Consider the following 21,516-nt stretch of genomic DNA (forward strand, 5'->3'; position numbering starts at 1 on the left):
TAAGGATTAAACTTTCCTTAACTATTACACATTGATTATATTGGACAATGTATATTATTGTCTACATAATTCCTGGTGTTCCCTTGATCTTTGACACTGTTTACATAGCAGTGCTGACATAGGTTCCTTCTTAATAAAGTGTTACAAAATACAGTGAATCTCAAAAAAATAAAAAGCAAAACAAAAAACACAAAAGACTCATGACATCATCTCTACAATGCATGCCACAATTCTTAAGGTAGGGATTTCTAGCCTCATACTTCAGAGTTTATACACAGTCTACTAAGCAAGTAATACCTAAAGGATTTAGCAACACTTCTTGGAGTGTGACTTTTATTATCTCTGCATTAAAACAATGAAACTTGGTCTCTGAAATCTGATGTAAGTTTTCTGAGTTTATATTAATAAATAAAGAAGTGTAATGTTTAAGGATGTTCTGTTGGATCATGGGTTCATCTCCTAGTGTTGTACTTCATATTGCTATGGTTTGAATGAATCTCAAAGTTTCTATTTTAGAAACTTGATTCCCAGTGTAATGATGTTGGGAGGCAGGGCCTATAGAGAAGTGTGTTACTTCTCATTTCGCTGCTCTTGTGAAAGAATTAATGCCCCTACTGCTGGGGTATTTCATTATAAAAGTGAATTTTGCACACTCACACTTTTTTCTCTTTCTATCTTCTGCCATGGGCAATGATGCAATAAAAGGCTCTTGGAAGATAAGAGTCCCTTGATCTTGGACGTCCCAGATGTTAGATAGATGGATGGATGGATGCATGCATGGATGGATGCATGGATGGATGCATAGATGGATGCATGGATGGGTGGATGGATGGGTGGGTATTGGATAAGAGACTGGGTGGGTGGAGATAGAAAGATGATAGATACATACAGAGATTGTTGGTAGATAGATAGACAGACAGACAGATAGACAGACAGATAGATGACAGACAGATGGAGATAATAGATGGATAGATAAATACAGATGATATAGACATAGACATAGGGCCATTTAAAATAACCTAATCTGCAGCATTCTGTCAAAAGAGCACAAAACAGACTACAACTGCCTTGAGGAGCTGAAGTCCCAGTCTTAGCTATAAACATAGGCTCTTATTGTCCTCACACTCCTACTTCTGCCATAACTTCCTCCTTCTCCTCCACCCTCCCACATCCTTGGCATCCTCATCATCTGAGTCTCAGTAAAAGTCAAAGCAACAGTGCACATTGTACTGCACAGAAATATGCCTATTTGCCTCCTTTCTTGCAGCAAGTACTTCTCATATCTAAGAATCATACTGAAGTTTTCCCTAACAGTTGCAAATTAATACGCCCCCATCAACCAGGCTACGAAACAGGTGCCCCTTAAAAATAACAATCAGAACATTTGAACAATGTAATGTGCATATATGTAAATGCCTCTTAAAGTCACAATAAGCATCTTCAACTTGAGTATTTTTTTTAATTGAGAGATGGTGAAATTGCTCAGCAGTTCAAAGCAACTGCATGAAGCCTGGTGACCTGAGTTTCCAATCTGAGACCCATCGGTAGAAGTAGAGAACCTTCTCCTACACATTCTACCTCCCACCCACATACACAGCCTGGCATGTGTGCTCCTATACATATACACACACACAAATAAATAATAAAATAACTTTTTAAAATTTGGCTAAATCTGTCTGGTGAATCAACAAACTGGTGTCAATGACCAGCAGAGAACAGCAGTGTTCTCAAAGCACGGTCTTGTGTGCCAGCATATTCATTAAGTGGAGAATCATTGTTAAATGACTAACCATGACTCATTTGCCTTTTGACAGGTAGAAAAAACTTTTCCATATGGAACAAAGCCATTGCTGCAGTTGATTACATAAATCCTCCTCAAATATCATCATATTTTCTCTAATAATAAGGCACGATGAAAAAAGAAGGATGAAGAATTCATTTCAAATAAGCAATTTGAGCATGTTCATTTGAATCGGGACTGGTTAGGAGATGAATCACTGAGAATACCATTGGATTAAGACAGTTTAATTAAGATGTTAGAGCTAACATCAATTTCTAAGAAAAGACCTAAAAAACAGGGAAGTTAAAGCATATGCTCAAAAAAATCAAGTACTGACAAAAATATATTCATATATTTTTATGCTAAAATGCTTTTAATAATCTGTAAATGTATCTCTGCTTTTTAAAATAAAGTTGTAAGAAAAAATTTTAAACATGTTCTATAATAATTTATTGAATTAGTTACTGTGTATCAAATAAAACATGCTATTCTAGAAAAAAAACATATGCTCTATTTCCACCTAAATTCAAGGAAGCACACTCGGACAACCTTTCCTCCAGACCCTCAATGTAGGTCCTTCTCAGAGGGTGGCCTGGAAAGACGCTGTGGTTCTTTCGCTCACTGCTAAGCTGCATATTCGACTACACCTCTGCCAGGCCCACCCTCTCTTCGGCCTTTTGGTTTTGTATGTTGCAGGGCATTGGACCTCATACATTGTCTAGGGGGAGCAGGTAGCATGAGAAGATTGGATATATATAAATATATATGCACATATGTAGGCACATGCATATAATTGCATATACATATGCATATATGGAGCATATAGTATGGCACCATTGTACAGTGGATGTTTATTCAGCTCAAAGAAAAATGAAATCAAGAACTTTGCAGGTAAATAGATGAAACTGAAAAATATACTGATTGAAATGACTCAGACCCAGAAAAACAAACACTGAATGTTGGATATTAGCATCAAATCTGTGTGCAGTTATGTGTGCATTTGATATGTACATTTGATTTGGAATATCTGTAGAATCCAGAAGTCTAGAAAAAGATCATTGGTTTGGGGGAGAGGGGAGAGATGTTAAGGAAGGCAAATAGTAAAACACAGCAGCTAGGGAGGTAAAGGGGAATGATAGGAAGGAGGTTTAAGTAGAGAGAGGAATGGGATGGTAGGACAGAAGTGGTTGAGAGAGGGATAAGTAACACTGTAGATGTTTGAAAAAGCCATATAGAAATCTACTACTTTATAAATGTCCTAAATATATAGTAACCCAAAATCAGGCAAGTGTTAAAAATTTCCTGAATAACAAGGTAAGAATTTTGAAAAAGAATATGTTTGTACACACACACACATATATATATATATACATATATACTCATAGTTGTATATAGATATGAAGAAAGATAATTGATGATCATTAATTATGTTAGTCATACAGAGAGACTGTTTCATTCAAATTCATATGTAAGACTATGGATGTACCTATAAAATTATTGATATTAAATTTACCTACATAAAAGTTTATGTTAAAAAATAAATGCCCTAAATGTGTGAATGTACATATTTATATTTATATATGTTTTAGTTAGCGTTTTACTATTGTGAACAGATACCATGACCAAGACAACTCTTATAGGGACAATATTTAATTGAGGGTGGCTTAAAGGTTCAGAGATTCAGTCCAGTATCAACAAAGCAGGAGTATAGCAGCACCTAGGCAGGCATGGTATAGGCAGTGCTCAGAGTTCTACATCTTTGTCTAGAGGCTGCTAGTGGAAGACTCACTTCCAGGCAGCTAGGACTAAGGTATTAAATCCCACACTGACACACCTACTCGAACAAGGTCACACCTCCTAATAGTGCCATTCCTGGCCCTAACATATAAAACATATATATATATATATATATATATATATATATATATATATATATATATATATATATATATATATAGTGTTCCGTCATGAATTTTTTACAGCTACACTAACCACCATGTTAAAAAAGCACCCAACAAATGGTTCTTAAAGAAATAAGTAGGGACAGAGAAATAAATGCACAGACATAGAGGCTCAGAGTTGTACTGCCAGTAAAAGATTTTAGAAAGCAGCATGAGTAATTGCTACCACTCCATGTATCATCATGTACTACTTATGTAAACCTGGTCACATCCGCATATTAAACATTCATCCTATGGAATATTACCTTCCATATGAAATCACATCTGATACATAGAAAAATCTTTATTTTACAGAAATGTATTTTAAAGAGCCCCTGCCTGGCATGAAGTAGTGAAGAAAGTCATTTCTCTCAGAGAGAATGATGGTTAAGAACATATGTTTGCTCCCACTCCTTTAAGATTTCTCTCCCCTCCCTCAAACCAATGATTCTAGATTCCTGGACTCCACGGATATTCCAAATCAAATGTAAATATATGTGCTAGCTGTGTTTTTAATCTAAGAATATTTGGGATGTTTCTGTGCCTCTGTTTTTTTTTTTTTAATCTATGAGGAGACATAGTGACTGCTTTTATCTTATAAGAATAAATGCCTTGAAATATGTAAAATAAAACAGCACCCACAAAACAAAGACTCAGAAACAATATTGTTATTAACCTAATTTAAATATCCAATATGTAGGTTTTCATAAGATCTTGATAGAATTGAACTTACAATCTTGCCTGTTTATAATGCTTTTATGGAAACTGTGTATGACCTCATTAATTATTCACAGAAGAAAACAAATTAAATTACTTCCCTAAGAGCTGATAGTTTAGCCTGAGGACAAAAAAGTTAGAAAACATAACCAAGCAAACTCTAGAATGTAAATAACCATTAGATTTTAAAATCCGTGCAATTGGAAGGTTCTTAGTGCATCATGTGACTAGATCATCAAGCTGTCAAATCTTTATGCTGACTGAAGTGTGGGTAGCTTTTGGGTTTTGGCTAATGAGGCCCCCGTCTTCGTGGACTAATTTGCCCCAGTAAAGGTATTCAAAATACAGAAAGAAGCTTTTGTCGTGGGGCAGAAGTGACCTCTGCGGTGTGCTCTATGTCACGTAACCAGTCGAGGTCTCTAGCAATACAAGGACATACAGGGGACCTGAATAAGAGTGAGGGTGAAGAGTCTAGTGAATGGCTATGTCTAAACTGGACAAAGTAAATGATTTGTTGAAGTTCTGTTTGTAGGTGGCAGGAAAAGTAAGAATAAAGGAAATTAATACCCAACTGACATTGGCTCCACTAGTTTTCCTGTCTTCTTTATTGTCTATGAATATTACTTAGGAAGATTTGTTGGTTTTGTAAATTTAATATTAGACAGGGTTCTTGTAAGCTGCAATATAATTTGCTTGACATATTCATAATTCATATTTATGTCAAATAATTAGAAAATACGACCAAAGATTAAGAGGAGTTTCTGGCATTAAGTGCCATTTTGTTAAGGGTCATGTAAATGCTACAGGGTGACAGGAAAAGAAATCAGTTGACTTATCCAATAACTCTCCTAATTTTTAGCTAGACCTCTTTCCTATGGCATTTGTTTATAAAAGCCTATGTAGTTATTTCCAGACAGCTTGTCTCATTTTATTTTCTTTTCAAAATAGAATTGCAGAATAATTTTTATGCCAAAATTATGTATTGGGCAAACTAAAATGGAAAGTTATTTTGCTTATAATACAATAAATGTTATTACCTTTAATTCTATTCTCATAATATTAAGTATTCTCATAAATAGCATTATACAGAAATTTATTCAGAAGGCTGAAGAGATGGTCAGTGGGTAAGATCACTTTCTGTGTAAGCATGAAGACCTGAGTTCAAGTCTCAGCACTTATATAAAAAGCTTAATGTGGCTGAACATACATATAGCTGCAACACTGTGGGAGGCACCAGCCAAGCAGGAAGATCCAGGTTTAATGAGAGACCGTGTCTCAAAGGAATAAAGCAGAGAGTGATACAACAGAATACCTTCTCTGGTCTCTGGGCACACTGAGAGCTATCATGCAGACAGACAGACAGACACACACATACACACACAAGAGAAAGAGGGGGTCATACACATACACACACAAGAGAAAGAGGGGATAGAAAAACAGTTTGAATCTATAATATAAAATGTGTGAAGAGAGAATGGTGGGGATTGGAGAGCAAACAGAAATTAATTAATTTGTCATATTTCCAAAATGTGCCACTGGCTTTGGAGTAAGCTTTTCATAAAAGATCACTGACCTTTCTAAAATTTCTTTCAGGGAGAATACATAAGAACTGACAGCAAAATGGCTTGGCAAGAAAAGGCTCTTGCCAACAAGCCTGTCACCAGAGTTTGATCTCTGAAGCTCTTATGGTGGAAGGAGAACTGACCCCTCAAAGTTGATCTCCATCAGTGAGCCATGATATGCATGATCACACACAGACACACACAGACACACAAACACACACACACACAGACACACACACACACACACACACACATACACCAAACAAATGTGGAAAATAAAGTTTTGGAACAGTTTTAAAATGACATTTACCGAGTAAAGAAAGAGAAGAGAGAGGGGAGGAAGGAAGGGAGGGAGGGAGGGAGGGAGGGAGGGAGGGAGGGAGGGAGGGAGGGGGGAAGAAGGGAGGGGGGAAAGGGAAGGAGGGAGAGAGGGAGGGAAGGAAGGAAGGAAGGAAGGAAGGAAGGAAGGAAGGAAGGAAAAAAGGAAGGAAGGAAGGAAGGAAGGAATAGAAGGTCCTGTGTTATTAAAAACTACATACCAGACCTTTGTGACTGTTCTGATGATGCCTGTGAGTTCTCTACATCTCAGACCACCTGAACCAACATTCTTTCAGAAGTGAGTGGAAAATGTGTGAGTGGAGAAGACTTACATCCCTAAACAGGAAGAAATGCACTGAACCAGCAATGGAAATAGAGACACATCCATTGAAAAATTAGTGAGAGGTCATTTGAGTCTCCAGTAAGTAAAAATGTCAGAAAGAACCATGTAAAAGAAATGTTGAAATACTATGGATGCTATCATTTGAGAGAAAGTTATAGATGCAGTAGCTCTGGCAGAGCAGGGAATAGAAAATTATTGGAAGCATTCAAGATGATGAAACCCAGAGGAAAGACTCTATGGTGTGCTAACATCACTGTCTCCTGGAATTGTGTCAGAAATATGTATTGCAGAGCCTCACACCAAACTAGTGAATCATAAACTCCAAAATTTGGACCCTGGAATATGGCTTAACAAGCCTTCATTGTGATTCTAAGAGCCATTGAGTTTATTAAACTATAGTTTAGAATTTCTAGGTCTGAGAGGATTTATTTTCCCCTATTTCCCTAAGATGTGTCTTAGTCGCCCTGTACAGGAAAGCGTTGTGTAGATATGGGACATCTTCATTGCTCTTTATGGATGGGCATTATGTAGATATGAGACAATGTCTCAACTATACAATGGATGATCACTTATGTAGGTGGTGGGAATTCATGTATTTTCTGGCATTCAATTTGCTTAACAGTAGTTTGCTTTGTAAACATCTAAAGAATCAAAATCAAATTTTGTACTGATACCCAAACATAGGTAGATAGAAAACTGGATGACAAATATATGATTATTTGTATCCTCATGAAATACTGAACATATAAATATTAAGGTTTTAAATATTATGTTAACAGTTCAGCAACAAAAATATTACCATCTTGAAGGAAATATAATGTTAATATATGCTTGTAAAGTAGCAATTATAACTAAGAATAGGGGACTGAAGAGACGGCTCAGTGGTCAAGAGCACTGACTGCTCTTCCAGAGGTCCTGAGTTCAAATTACAGCAAGCACATGGTGGCTCACAACCATCTGTAATGAGATCTGATGCCCTCTCCTGGTGTGTCTGAAGACAGCTATAGTGCACTTAGATACAATAAATAAATAAATCTTTATAACTAAGAAGAGAAATATCAGATTCTAATTTCTGTTCATCCATCATTGAGATCAAAGTAGTCACTAAAAGTTATGAAAGCAAAAGGAGAGTAACTGGAAATGAAGAAACAGCACATAAACTAATACTATTCATACTTGAGTTGTTCTTCGACTCTTTCTGTACTTGTACTCAAACCCAAGGTCTTACGTGCTAGGCAAGTGTTTTACCACTGAGCTACATCTATTCCCAGACCATATTTGCCTTCCAATTAAATTAAATGACCAACTAAAACAGCAATGATAAGCCATGGATGTAGGGTCCTCCTTAAGCAGTAATGTAATGTCATTGATGCAACAGTGACTTACAAAGGAAGCATTACTGTCAAGGAAACTGTATCTATGAGCTCTCCTATCTTGTAGTTTACTTAATAAGAGGGTTATTTGGTCATGTATGGTATTGTTATAATGGATAATGTAGGGTTATATGACTCCAACTAATGTTATTTTGTCATTTCAAATCAAATTAATTAGTACATTCCCAAAGACTACTAACATTTTTTTCTGATTTTATAAAATGGCACATAAGCAGACTCAGATTCTGCCATATTGCATATAGAAGGAAAGCTGGGTTTGAGGGACTATGTTTATGTGAGTGTAGCTGCCTCAAACAAAATAAATTGTTTGAAATACCAAAATACATACAGTATTTCTTATTATTTTTTTCTCTATGTAGTCTCTACATTATGGCATCAAATATATTACAAATATCCATTATATTATCATGTAACTTTAAATTAAACAAAATATATTTACTAATTTTAAGTACTGTCTTTAATGTTCTCATGCTATATTACAAAATACACAAGTATAAAATATTTATATGTACTTTTCAAGTTACCTTCTGCTTTAGACAAAAGGAAAAACATCCAGAGCTAATATACTACTTAAAACAATTTCATAGTCATGGGGGATTGATTAATTAGTTTACTCATAGAAATTGCCCTACTGAGAAAATTTTAATAAATGTTTTGAAAATTACTATTTGTTACTATTCCCATTGGCTTTCTTAAGCTAGAAAAAATATGAATTCCACTGTTTAGTCCATAGAACACTCTAGAAAAACATGCGCCTATTTTCAAAAGTGTTCTAAAAAGAAGAGAACAGTCCTTGCAACCTTCTCTGAACTGCTTCCCTCTCCTTTGTTACAGGTATTCATTTCTTCAACTATATTAACCTCCTAAATTTAAAAAAAATGGATTTTTTAAACTCTTCAGACCAAAACTTGACCTCCGAGGAATTGTTAAACCGGATGCCATCCAAAATTCTGGTATCCCTCACTCTGTCTGGGCTGGCATTGATGACAACCACTATCAACTCCCTCGTGATCGCTGCCATCATCGTGACTCGGAAGCTTCACCACCCAGCCAACTATTTAATTTGTTCCTTGGCAGTTACGGATTTTCTTGTAGCTGTCCTGGTGATGCCCTTCAGCATTGTGTACATTGTGAGGGAGAGCTGGATCATGGGACAGGTACTCTGTGACATTTGGCTGAGTGTTGACATCATCTGCTGTACGTGTTCCATCTTGCATCTGTCAGCTATAGCCTTGGATAGGTACCGAGCAATCACAGATGCCGTCGAGTATGCCAGGAAGAGGACTCCCAGACATGCTGGCATCATGATTACAATAGTGTGGGTTATATCTGTGTTCATCTCTATGCCTCCTCTCTTCTGGAGGCATCAAGGCACCAGCCGTGATGATGAGTGTATCATCAAACATGACCACATTGTTTCCACAATTTACTCCACGTTTGGAGCTTTCTACATCCCACTTGTATTGATACTGATCCTCTACTACAAAATATACAGAGCGGCAAGAACACTGTACCACAAGAGACAAGCAAGTCGGATGATGAAGGAGGAGCTGAATGGCCAAGTCCTTTTGGAGAGCAGTGAGAAGAGCATTAAACTGGTCTCCACATCCTACATGCTAGAAAAATCCTTATCTGACCCATCAACAGACTTTGATAGAATTCATAGCACAGTGAAAAGTCCCAGATCGGAGCTGAAGCATGAGAAATCTTGGAGAAGACAGAAAATCTCGGGCACTAGAGAACGCAAAGCAGCCACTACCCTGGGATTGATCTTGGGTGCATTTGTAATATGTTGGCTCCCCTTTTTTGTAAAAGAATTGGTTGTTAATGTCTGTGAAAAATGTAAAATTTCTGAAGAAATGTCAAATTTTTTGGCATGGCTTGGTTACCTGAATTCCCTTATAAATCCACTAATTTATACCATCTTTAATGAAGACTTCAAGAAAGCCTTCCAAAAACTTGTCCGATGCCGATATTAGGATAAAAGAAGCCTATTTTTAAAGGGTGGAGGCTTTATTTGTTGCAGGGGGGGGGTAACTAAACGAATGTAAAGTAATAAAAGATTTAAATTTTTAGAGAAAATATATTAAGACTGCTAAAATTATAAAAGGATAAATTTATTTTTAATAGCACCAAGAAAATAAGATGCATTAGTTTGGCCATCATTTTAATATTCTTAAGATTCGGAAATAATTTATGCAGCCCAGCTCATAATATTTTGTCTATGCAATATAAGAAGCTAACTAGAAATACATATATATATATACATGCTGTCAATCACAATGCTTTCTGGTTCTATATCTACAACTAGAGAAAGCTTTAATTAGCATCTTTCCATTGGTAATTTCTATATCACATCATTGCTTAACCATTAATTTATAGAAGAAATATTTACTACAATACTACTATGGCCCATTTCTGTCTTATCCTCTACCAAGTGAAGATACAGCTACAGCAGCTCTTATTTAGCCTTAGCTGAATCCCTCATATTTGGACAGTAAAAATAAAATATGGGAAAATGTTACAATATCCTGAACTTTCTGCACATTTTCTTTATTTTTTAATTGAAAAATTTTATTTTAAAAAAACAAAGATAAATGTACAAATTTTAAGCATTTTTGCATAAAAGTATACAAATACATTTTTGTCATTGCTTGGCTTTTTTTTTAAGGTTTGATGGTGTGCATTAAGATCTTACTAGTTACAATGAGCATAAAGTACATGTAAAACAGGATTTTCAATCTTTGTTTAATTGTAAGTTCTGGAATAATATTATCTTAATCACACATCAGTATTTTAAATCAAAGCCCCAAGGTTTGAGGGAAGGGTTATTTGGCAATTATTATATAATTGTTATATACATTGCCCCTTGTTTAGTAATCAAACTTTAAACACTAAGTACATTAACTAACTCACCATAACTAACTTACTTCTAGTATAAAATTTATTTCCTCTCCACCAATGTTATTAAGTCTAGTTTTTCTAATTCATCTACAGATCTTAAGATCTGAACATCATTTCTTTTTATTATAGAGAATATAATAAAAAATTAAAACTTTACCTTGATTTTACAAAAAAAAATATGCTTTCCTATTATAATTAGGACAACTTTCATAAATCAAGACGATTTGGAAAATAACATGTTTGAAAACCCACACACCTCTTTAAGTTGCAACATTGTGTGCATTATAAAATATTTTTTCTGTGTGGAAGGACCTCATTACATCACTTTTTATATATCTGCAAGACGTTTCCTTTAGTTTCACAGATATCTAGAGATGTGGTTTTTTTATAAGACAATGAGACATGTTCTAGATAGAAAATACAGGAAATAATAAAACATAAATTCTTCCATCAATATATTGATAATCTAAAAGAAAAATACAGAATTAAAATTATCCTAGAAGAAAATAAACAAGGATCTAGCAAGTGAGTTATTTACATGGTTGTGACAGTATGGAGACAAACTGATCACATCTAGTTAAAGAACGTTGAGACCTTTCCGATGAACAATATATCTAAAATGTGTGTCAAATAAAGCAAGACGACTTAAAGCATTCAGGCTTCATCATGCAATGATTGTAAGATATGCCAAGGTAAACTTGAACATTGTGACGGGCTTTAATGTTGAGAAAAGAATTATACTGGCAATCTTGTTACTACCCTCGAGTTATCAATAATGATTTCCAAAAAATAGTACAAGCTTAGGGCAAATCTGAAATAGTGGGGGTAGGGAGGAAAAAGCTTTTCTCAGTAGCTCTGAGAAGCAGAGGGGGTGCTGAAGATACTGTCTTCTTGCTAGAAACCAAGCCAATAGTTGAGGTGATGAAGTGTTAAGCTTGATTCTGACAGTGGAAATAAAGGGGAAAAGGCGTGGAGGTGATGTAAAGGCGGACCCACACATTTCAGCCTGTGTGTCAATAAGACGGTAGGACAGGCTGAGCTCCTACAATCTGTGTCTGAAACAAGGAGATTAACTACACGATCTCTTAGTAAAGGATGACTTTTTCAGAAAAGCCCAGATGTGCTCAAGCCCACAAGGCAATACTGACCACTTCTGGACTAAGCAGAACTGTTAGATGAGTGCTCAACTTACAGACATGAGGCCAGAACTCATCTAACAGTTGATGAGGTCCCCAGCCATGTGCTTCGTCCCCACAGCACTCTGCCTCTGCTCTCTGGCCTTGTGTCTTCCCTCACATTCTCTTTCTTCTCTTGTACCTTCTTACTAGCCAACATTTGATTCTGTGATTTACTCAACCATTGCCTGCCTCTGCCACCGCTGCATGGCTGTGAAAACTCTTGAGAGACACAGACCACTAACCATCTCGAACAAAACAAAGCCAAGTACAAATACTCCCCTTAGATCTCAGTTGGAGCAAGTCTCAGATAGAAAAAATAATAATAATAACATCATAAGTAACAAAGGAATTGCACTAATCTCCCTTGAAAGGTCAGGAGAAAATCCAATTCATCATTTGATTCAAAGAGGCTGCAACACACAGCAGAGTCCGTTCATCTGCATTTACTCCGTAAGCTGAGGTTGCAGGCTAATGAGTAAATATGCACTAATGGATAAGAATCGGTGATTTCTCTTCAATATCTCTAAATGTTGGTAATGTGGGGGCTTTGAAATCTCCAATTTGCACTTTCTTTGAAATATGTGCAGTTGAAAAGTCCAGCTAACAAGCTGGACTTCTCAGAAAATAAACACTTTACCCTGTGAATGAAAATGTCCTAAGTAGCTAAACGCTGACAAAAAGGAAAAAATAATGCAATATAATAGCTCTTTTTTTTAAAGAAATAAGACAGAGGATGAAAACATAAATAGCATCAAAGGTTATTAAATATAAGATAAAAGTTTATTTCCTACTAGAATCTTAATATAGTGGCACCATAAAAATCTATCAAAGGCTTTATTTTATTAAGTGATCTTCTAAATCTCTTCAAGTGAAAGATTTATTAAAAGCCAAAACACGACATCAAAGAAATAAGAATATTAAATGATTTGGTATTTACATTACTCCAACATGTCAGTACACATCAGTATACAGACTGTGTTTAAATGTCACATGCTTGTAAAACATGCGCTCTATTTTGAGTTTAGTTTAAGAATATGAACCGTCTGGTCGATGTGGTTTGGTTTGGTTTGGTTTGGTTTGGTTTGGTTTGGTTTGGTTTGGTTTGGTTTGGTTTGGTTTGGTTTGGTTTGGTTTATTGTAGTTTACAAGACCTATCACTAATACTTAGTTAGTGGAAAGTGGTGAGCCCATCTTTAAGAACAAACAGCCTTACAAATTTAGAAAACCATTCTTATTTTTGCTTCACTGATGAGCTTGATTCCCTGGCTATCTGCCCCTGACCGTTATAACTAGGGTATGCATCTTCCTTGCTACATTACTGCCAGCAACAAGTTCATCTCCTTGCCATAGCCTAAACCCCATAGTCACACTTTCCATTTTAATCTTGTGCCTTTTACATAGATTTTCTAATACAAATAAGTAGGAAAGAAATTTAAATCCAATGGCTGTGAAATGTACTTGCTTCTCCAAATATTATGAAGGCAGACAGTGTCATAAAATCGTCACTGATGGGCTTGTCTCTGCTTCAAGAATAAAACTGTTCTCTCATCAATTTATAGACTATTTCTGATTTCTAGGTCAGAGAATCAGGTTTCTTAAACTGTGCAGTAGAAACATGAAAGATTTTTTTTTCTTAATAATTCCCAAAGTCCTTCAAAAGTAATTCTGTTTATTTTAAAATTCAGTACAATTAAAGTAACTTGCTCCAGATATGTGGTTCTCACATATTCCTAATAACAGAATTCATTATACTCAGACCTTTAACTTGACATAAAGTATCTCTAAAACCAAATTAATATTTTGTCATGAATAAAGCAAATATTTTATAATGACTTGCCTTGGTCCTTTGAATCAACTGACTTTCTTCAATTATTTAAAATAAGGAACTTATTACCTGGAGAAACATCAGTTAACATTATGATAATGTTTGATTATTGATATGGAAGACCTTCTCCAAAGCATAGAGATATCTAAAGATCCACCTAGAAAGTATGGCATTAAAATAGTAATAATAACAGCAGAACCTTTGACCAGGATAAAAAATCATACAAATTCCTCTTTAAGAAAAATATATAGGAGCCAGAGAGATGTTCAGCAGCTAAGAGCACTGACTGTTCTTCCAGAGGTCCTGAGTTCAATTCCCAGCAACCGCATGTGGTTCACAAACATCTGTAATGAGATCTGATGCCCTCTTCTGGTGTGTCTGAAAACAGAGCACTCATATACATAAACTGGAGAAAAGAAAAATATATTGTTATTTTTATCAAGAGGAATAACACATCATGATCAAGTGGTTTTCCATTAAAGTTTCTGTTTAATGTTAAGTTCTAGTTTTTCCTATGGACAGTCCCAGTTCTGCAAGAACATTAATATCATCCTTCTGGGTTATTCATCCTCAGTATCTTCATGTTGGATTAATATTCCTAAAACACACACACACATTCAATATGTATGCCAAAAATCAAACTCACAGTTGATGTGGTGCATCATTATTATGTCATTAAGCTCTGTGGCTGAAGCTGCAACCTTGAGCTCTCCCACCTTAATGTAATTAATAAAATAAAACTGCACTCATTCCCTTCTCTCTGTGTGCACACATCATACCTTCCTCCCCTCTACATACCGATAGAATAACTATTACATTGTTATATAATAACTACATACAGATACCTATTATAGTGGTGACTGTTGAGCTTGGCTAAGAGTCAACTCTAACCCTAGTAGAGAGGACAGGAAGGTGCAAATATGTGTCAATTAATTTTTTTGCAAAGAAGGGTGATGCTCAGAATATGTGAGCTGGGGAAACAAATCATCTCAACTAAGTATGCTGTTGAGTTCGAAGATGAAATAGCAAGAGAATTTATTTCAAGCAAATGATGCTTTCAGATTTTTAAAACCTGTGTGAATAAAAATCACTTTTGGTGATTGTTACAAAGACAGGCATGTCAGTGTGTGAACTCAGGCCTAATCCCGTACATCGTGACTTAGATTACTGCAGTAAAGGTAGTGTCTGTCAGTTCTGACAGCAGAGCTTTAAAAGACCCCAGCTAGTTAAGTGTGGGACTGTGGCTATATGAACAGAAGAAGAAATTAGTCCACAATTTTAGTAAAAGACTGACTCAGAGCCCAGAAAAGGACCTTACCACTATCACAAATGCAAAACTACAGAAGTTGAGATCAAAGCCATAAACATTGAAAATAATAATACGTTTAGTTAAGAGTAAATAAAATAAAATATACTCTATTCTCAGTGAGGATGTTGTCTAAATTCTCTAGAACATAGCATAAATTCTTTATGACATGGGAAACAGCTTTTTGTATATAGAATGCTCTACAATTAAAAAGGCTAAATTGGAGTCCCAATTCTTCTGATAACCATTAACCTAATACTAGGCAGGCCTCCTTCCCTTGGAGCTGGGTTGAAAGAACAAGGCGATAGTGAGAGAAGACAAACTCGCTCAGAGACTAAAGGGCCACAAAGCTGTAAGTCATGGTTCTTGCTCCTTAGCAGGTAAGTCTGCAATGAGTGAGAACTTTCAAGATGCAGACTCTCAGTGGGCGCCTGGGATCCTGGAAAGAAGCAAGTCGGCAGCACTGGGCTAGTTTCCTGGAAGCTTCACGCCTAGCAAAGCACAAAGGCTGAGCAGTCTTCCTGAGCCACAGGAAGGCCATCCCTGTGGGTTCTCACCAGCCTTTCTCCTCAAAACATTCTACCACCCACACTGCTACAGCCTTGGCATCATCTAACTTATTTATCTTCCAAAACCATAACCACATGTTCCCCAGCATTAATTCTCACTGTCTATGAGTTTCTCACTATCAGAGATGAGTTTCCCTATGTTCCAGGATTATGGTTTTAGTTTTATCCATTAAATGGTTAAAAGAAATTTTCATTTGAAACGAGAATTCTGATAATTAAAGCAAAAATGAGAAGACTAGATTCTAGCTTTACAGAGGTTCAAATACTAGTAAATTATATAAATATATTAATTTTTTGAGAAAGTAGTATTATTTCTCCATCGCTCCTTCAAGTACATATATACTCTGCTGTGGCTTTTAATCTTGGTATTAATAAGACGAGAACACTTAGAAAATCTCATCTCTTACTATCCTACCATAGTTCTAATGGATGCTGTCTGCTCTGCTCTGGTTCTTCTCTGCTGTGCCACATTGCGAACATTGCATTTCAGCCTTTGTTCTCCTCCTACAATACCTTCCACTTAAACATTAAGCAATGTGCCCTTCAAAGCACAGATCAAATTCCACCATTCAAAACCTACTTCCTACAGAACTTAGAGTCAGTGACATGAAACATTATTTTCATTCATTCCTTATTCGCTTTGAATACTCCAATTTTCTTTTTAAACATTTGGTTTTCATAATAACTAAAACGGTGATGTCAAGTTACTTAAGAGTCTTGTTTTCATTTCTTTGTAAGTTTGGGGGAAATGTGAGCTCCATTTGTTTGCTCACTTAAGCCTCGAACTCACAATCATCCTCCTGCCTCTGCCGCCTGAGTGCTGGGATTAAAGGCATGCACAACCACCTCCCAGCTGCCTGTTTCCTCTTTGAGACAAACTCTCTATGTAGCCCTGAATGTTCTTGAATTTACTGGGTAGGCCAAGTTGGCCTCAGACACACAGGGATCTGCCTGCCTCTACCTTCTCAGGGCTCAGAAAACCAGTGTGTATCACCACACTGGAGCCATCACAATTAACCTGTGGTTTTGTTTGAAACATGATCTCACTATAAAAATCCAGTCAAGGTCAAGTTGGCAATCCTCCTGCCTGGACTTCCTGTGTGCTGGGATTGTAGGGGTTGCTTATATCCACTTCAATGCCAACCTCCCTTTTAAGTAAGCCTGGCACACTGTGAGGTGTTCTAGGAACTGACTTACATTGCTGGTTTCACTTTACATCTGTGTCTAATAAAGAAATGGACATATGTTATTACAAAGAGGAAGCTAAAAGTTGACTAACATTAGAAAAGGAGTCTTTATTTTTCAGTTATTAGGGGATAGCTCACTGACAAGGAAATACATGAAATTCAAAGGACAGTAATTTTCCAGAAATGTTCCTACATGATGATGAATGTCAATGTTATTTATTATTCATCACTATGATTCATTATTAATAATTTGTGCAGCAATCTGTAAATGAAAATGCCTATTCCTAAAGGTAATTTTTATACCTATTTTTAAATGGATGTAAAAAGAAAAACTAAATACACTTGGTTATCTCAAAATTAAGTTATTGACATCCAGCCCAGCTAACACAAAACTACTCTTGCTTCCTTACTGTGCCCTGGCTCCTTCTCTTCCTTGATTTACATTCAGATGATAAGGTAATGGTATCTCTGCAGGAAAGGAGAAGATAGCATGAGTTCTTCAGTTCCAAAGGGAGCAGTTCTATTGTGGAGACTTCTAGACGTGTCATCACTGGTTTTACAGCTTGAGGAGGAAGAGCTTATTATTATTATTATTATTATTATTATTATTATTATTATTATTATCAGTCTTATTTATCAACCATCTTAACAGAAAATACATGAGGCCCACAGCCATGTCCTCTTCCTACATGATTATTGTTCATGTGATGAAGAGCTGCCCAAACATACAAATAGCAACTATAAAAAACACTGCCCTTCTCCTCCAGAAGCATCTGTCCAATCTTTGGAAAAATATGTTTCAACAACGGTTACCAAACCGCTTTCTTACTGTTCCACAAATGTCTTGGCTGTCCATTAGCCCTCAACTCAAGTTTTAATTGTGTGCCCCTAAAAAAAGGAAAAGATTAAGTTCAAGTTAATAATCTACTATATTTCTAGTTTTACTTATTTTTAGAAATATGAAAATGAACTCAACTGTACCTTTTTTGTATTAAACTTGTTTCCTTTTTATCTTCTTTATAAGTTTAAAGGTTTAAAGCATATCTACTCTATTTATCATAATTGTATTTTAAGAACCCACGGTCATAAATGAATGCAAACATGGGAATAATATCTCCCTAGCTTCATTAGTATGTTGTATGCAGAACATCTAAAGGCTCAGGTTGGATAATTCACTCGTCTCATCTGTATTTTCTATTGAGTTATTTCTGAAATACAGATCTAAGTGTGCCATTAAGTTTATGTTAAAATTTAAGTTCATTTTCTTTATCAAAATCTTCCCACTGACAAAAGTAATATGCTGTAGGTTGATGTCAAGGAGACACATGATTGGACAGTAGAGAGTAGGGTGGGGATAAAGTTTTTGTAAGGCCGGAGAGAGGAGGAAGAAGTGGGGAATCAAAATGGAGACAGCGGAGGAGGATGGTTCAGATCCAGGTCAATTAGATCAATTTTATCTCGTCGAGATGGGCAGTTTATATCTCTATTAATTGCAGTGAATTTATTGTTTGCATGCATTATGGATTGAGAATTGAACATAGAAATCTGATTGATAAATTGCTGATTGTTGAGTCATGATTTTACCAGGCTGTACAGGACAGTGTGTGAAAGCAATGGCTGAGAGGCAGCTGGAGTTTGCAGATCAGCTCTGTCAGCGTGGAGTGGAAACTCTCGGGGCCTGCAGAACGAGATGTGTGTGTGTCAGGCGTGGTAACTACCCACCCAAGGGACCGCGTGGAAAGAGGGCAAAATAGGAGTCGGGTCTGCACGTGCCATGTGGTCCTAATGGTGCCAGCATTAGCGAGGAATAAAGGTTACATTTTTTTTAAATTTACCTCAAAAATATGCAATGGTTACTTTAATATTTTAAGACATGAAAATGTTACATTATTATAATAATTTTAATATCAATTGATAACATTATATAAAATGTTTAAACATTAATTTGTAACAGCATTTCAGATACAAAAGTATGCTTGATTTGCTGCTGCCATTAAAAACAATGATAAACAGATATGTGTTCAGTTTGTTGCTGCTTAGCCTAAACAACAAAAAAAAATGTGAAATAAATAATATTTTTTAAAAATGTTTATGCTGGGTTTCATTTAATAATTTCAAAATATCCTATAGCGTTCTACTATGAAATCTAAAGCAGGTCACTATGAGATCACTGAGCCAGCAATGTGCTTGCTGCAAAGGCCTCAGGACCTGAGTTCGAAACTCAGTACTCATGCAAACAGTCGGGCATGGTAACACCCATTTGTAATCCTCGTGCTGAGGAAGTGGAAAGGAGGGATCTCTGGGGCTTTCTAGAAAAGGAAAGGTAGTCTAGAGCAGCCTATGAACCCCAGGTTCTGGTGAGAGATTCTGTCTCGAAAATCAAGGTGAACAGATCCTAAGGAACTGACCTCTGGCATATACATATGCACATACATGTTGAAGTACACAGATACATGTGACCCTGTACATACACACACATACACATAAGTAGATATATGTTTAAAAAGAAGTGTATGCCAGCAAGATGGCTCAGAAGGCATAGGGATATGATGTCCAATGCTGCACGCACTCGCAGATGTACATACACACGCACACACACACACACACACACACACACACGCAAACCACATATGCCAACGCACACAGTAAACATTACTATAAACTGAAAAGCTTTAAATGTTGTCCTTTATAAGACTTGCCTTGGTCATGGTGTTTGTTCACAGCTGTAAAACCCTAAGACATCCGTACAAGTGACCTTACCATGTTTTGATAGGAAAAAAAAAAAAAAAAAAAAAAACCTCCCACGTGTTATTTTAGTTAAGGTTACTATTTTTTTTCTTATTTAATTTTTATTAGTTATCATATACTTAACTTTCCAATCCAGCTAGACTTGAAGAGGAACGAGGAAAATATGGAACCCAAAGAACTCAGTGAGAGCAGAGATTACAGGATATTGCTAGCAGATGGGGTGGGAGTGTTCTCCTGAGCTACAAAAGGAATAGTTTGATAGGTAAAATGTCCACAGTCAGAAATGGTGATCTTCTCGCTGGTCTTGCTATTCCTGGACCCAAAATGCTCCATGGCTTCCACAATGTTCCTGCCTTCTTTCGCCTTCCCAAAGACCACAGGCAGTCATGGAGCCACTCAGTCTTGGCAGTGCAGATAAAATCTGGGAACCATTTGTGTTTGGTCCAGCATTTGCCGTGGACAAGATGACAGGACCTGTGTGCTTCAGGATGAAGTTCTCATCCTCAGGTTTCTCTCAGTAGATGGACCTGCCGCCAGTGCCTTTATGGCGTGTGATGTCACCACCCTGGCACATGAATCCTGAAATGATTCTGTGAAAGGAGGAATCCTTTTAGCCTCATCCTTTCTCCCCAGTGCTCAGAGCACGAAAGTTTGCTGCTGTCTTTGGAACTTTGTCTGCAGACCGCTTGAAGGAGACGCGGCGGAAGGGCTCGCCATCGCCATGATGTCGAAGAACACCTGGGGTTGACCGTGTCTACAGCAAATGGCGAAAAGCGACAGGGGCATCTGCAAAGCCAGTTAAGGTTACTATTGTTGTCAAGAAACACCATGACTAAAACGGCTTGAGGAGGAAAGGGTTTGTTTGTCCTACGTTTCCTTACCACCGTTTATCATCAAAAGAAGTCAGGACAGGCACTCACACTGAGCAAGAACTGATGCTGAGGACATGAAGGTGTGCTGTTTACTGATTTTTCTTCCCAGGGCTTGCTGGACTTGCTTTCTTAGCAGGTGGGCTCCATCCACCATGAGCTGGCGTTCCCTAATCAATCACTAATTAAGAAAAAGCCCTTCATCCCAGCTTACAGCGAGATCTTATGGAGGCTTTTTTTTTTTTTTTTTTTTTTTCCTCCTTAATAGAGGTTCCCTCCTTTTGGTGACTTTTTAGCTTATATTAAGTTGAAATAAAAGTATCCAGCACAAATGTCAATCAAAGTAGAATCTTTCCAATTGAACCCACTCCCAAGGAATTTTATTGAGGAATAGGATATAAAGGATGGATGTTTCTTGTGCTTTGCCAACTGTTGGGGGGAGAGGGAAAAAAATATTTCTTACTAGCAAAGCAAAAAATGGAATTTAAGATTCGGGAGAGCCTAAGTTACACAGAGAAAAACGGTCTCAATACAAAACAAAAACAAAAAATACCATCTAACCTTCAGGTATGTATTTTTTAATTATTTGCAATTTAAATATACTGGATCTTAAATGTGAGATTTTTTTGATCACTCTTGGTTGAGGATGTAGCTCAGTTGTTAAGAGTGCTCAGATAGCATGTAGGAAAGCCTGGCTTCAGTCTTCAGCCCCTAGAGTGTTTGGATCCGTTTTTGGTGTGTTTCATATGTTCTAAGAAGTTATACAGAAACACTTTTAAGAAATACTTTTGCTTAGGCCAAGCCAGATGGTGCATGCCTCTCGTCACGCACTTGAGAGGAAGAGGATGAGCTCTGCAAGTTGGAAGCCAACCTGGT

At 36.7% G+C, this 21,516-nt stretch overlaps 1 protein-coding gene across 1 annotated transcript; it reads left to right on the forward strand.

Annotated features, from left to right (window-relative positions):
• Positions 1–8,932: 8,932 nt before the first annotated feature.
• Positions 8,933–10,033, forward strand: HTR1F (5-hydroxytryptamine receptor 1F; the record flags this gene model as incomplete). The annotated part of the gene is made up of 1 exon (XM_080918817.1): positions 8,933–10,033. The coding sequence occupies one exon, from the start codon at positions 8,933–8,935 to the stop codon at positions 10,031–10,033; it is 1,101 nt and encodes a 366-aa protein (XP_080774943.1).
• Positions 10,034–21,516: the final 11,483 nt, after the last annotated feature.

This window comes from Micromys minutus (assembly GCF_963924665.1).
Source record: "Micromys minutus genome assembly, chromosome: 7".
Classification (NCBI taxonomy): Eukaryota; Metazoa; Chordata; class Mammalia; order Rodentia; family Muridae; genus Micromys; species Micromys minutus.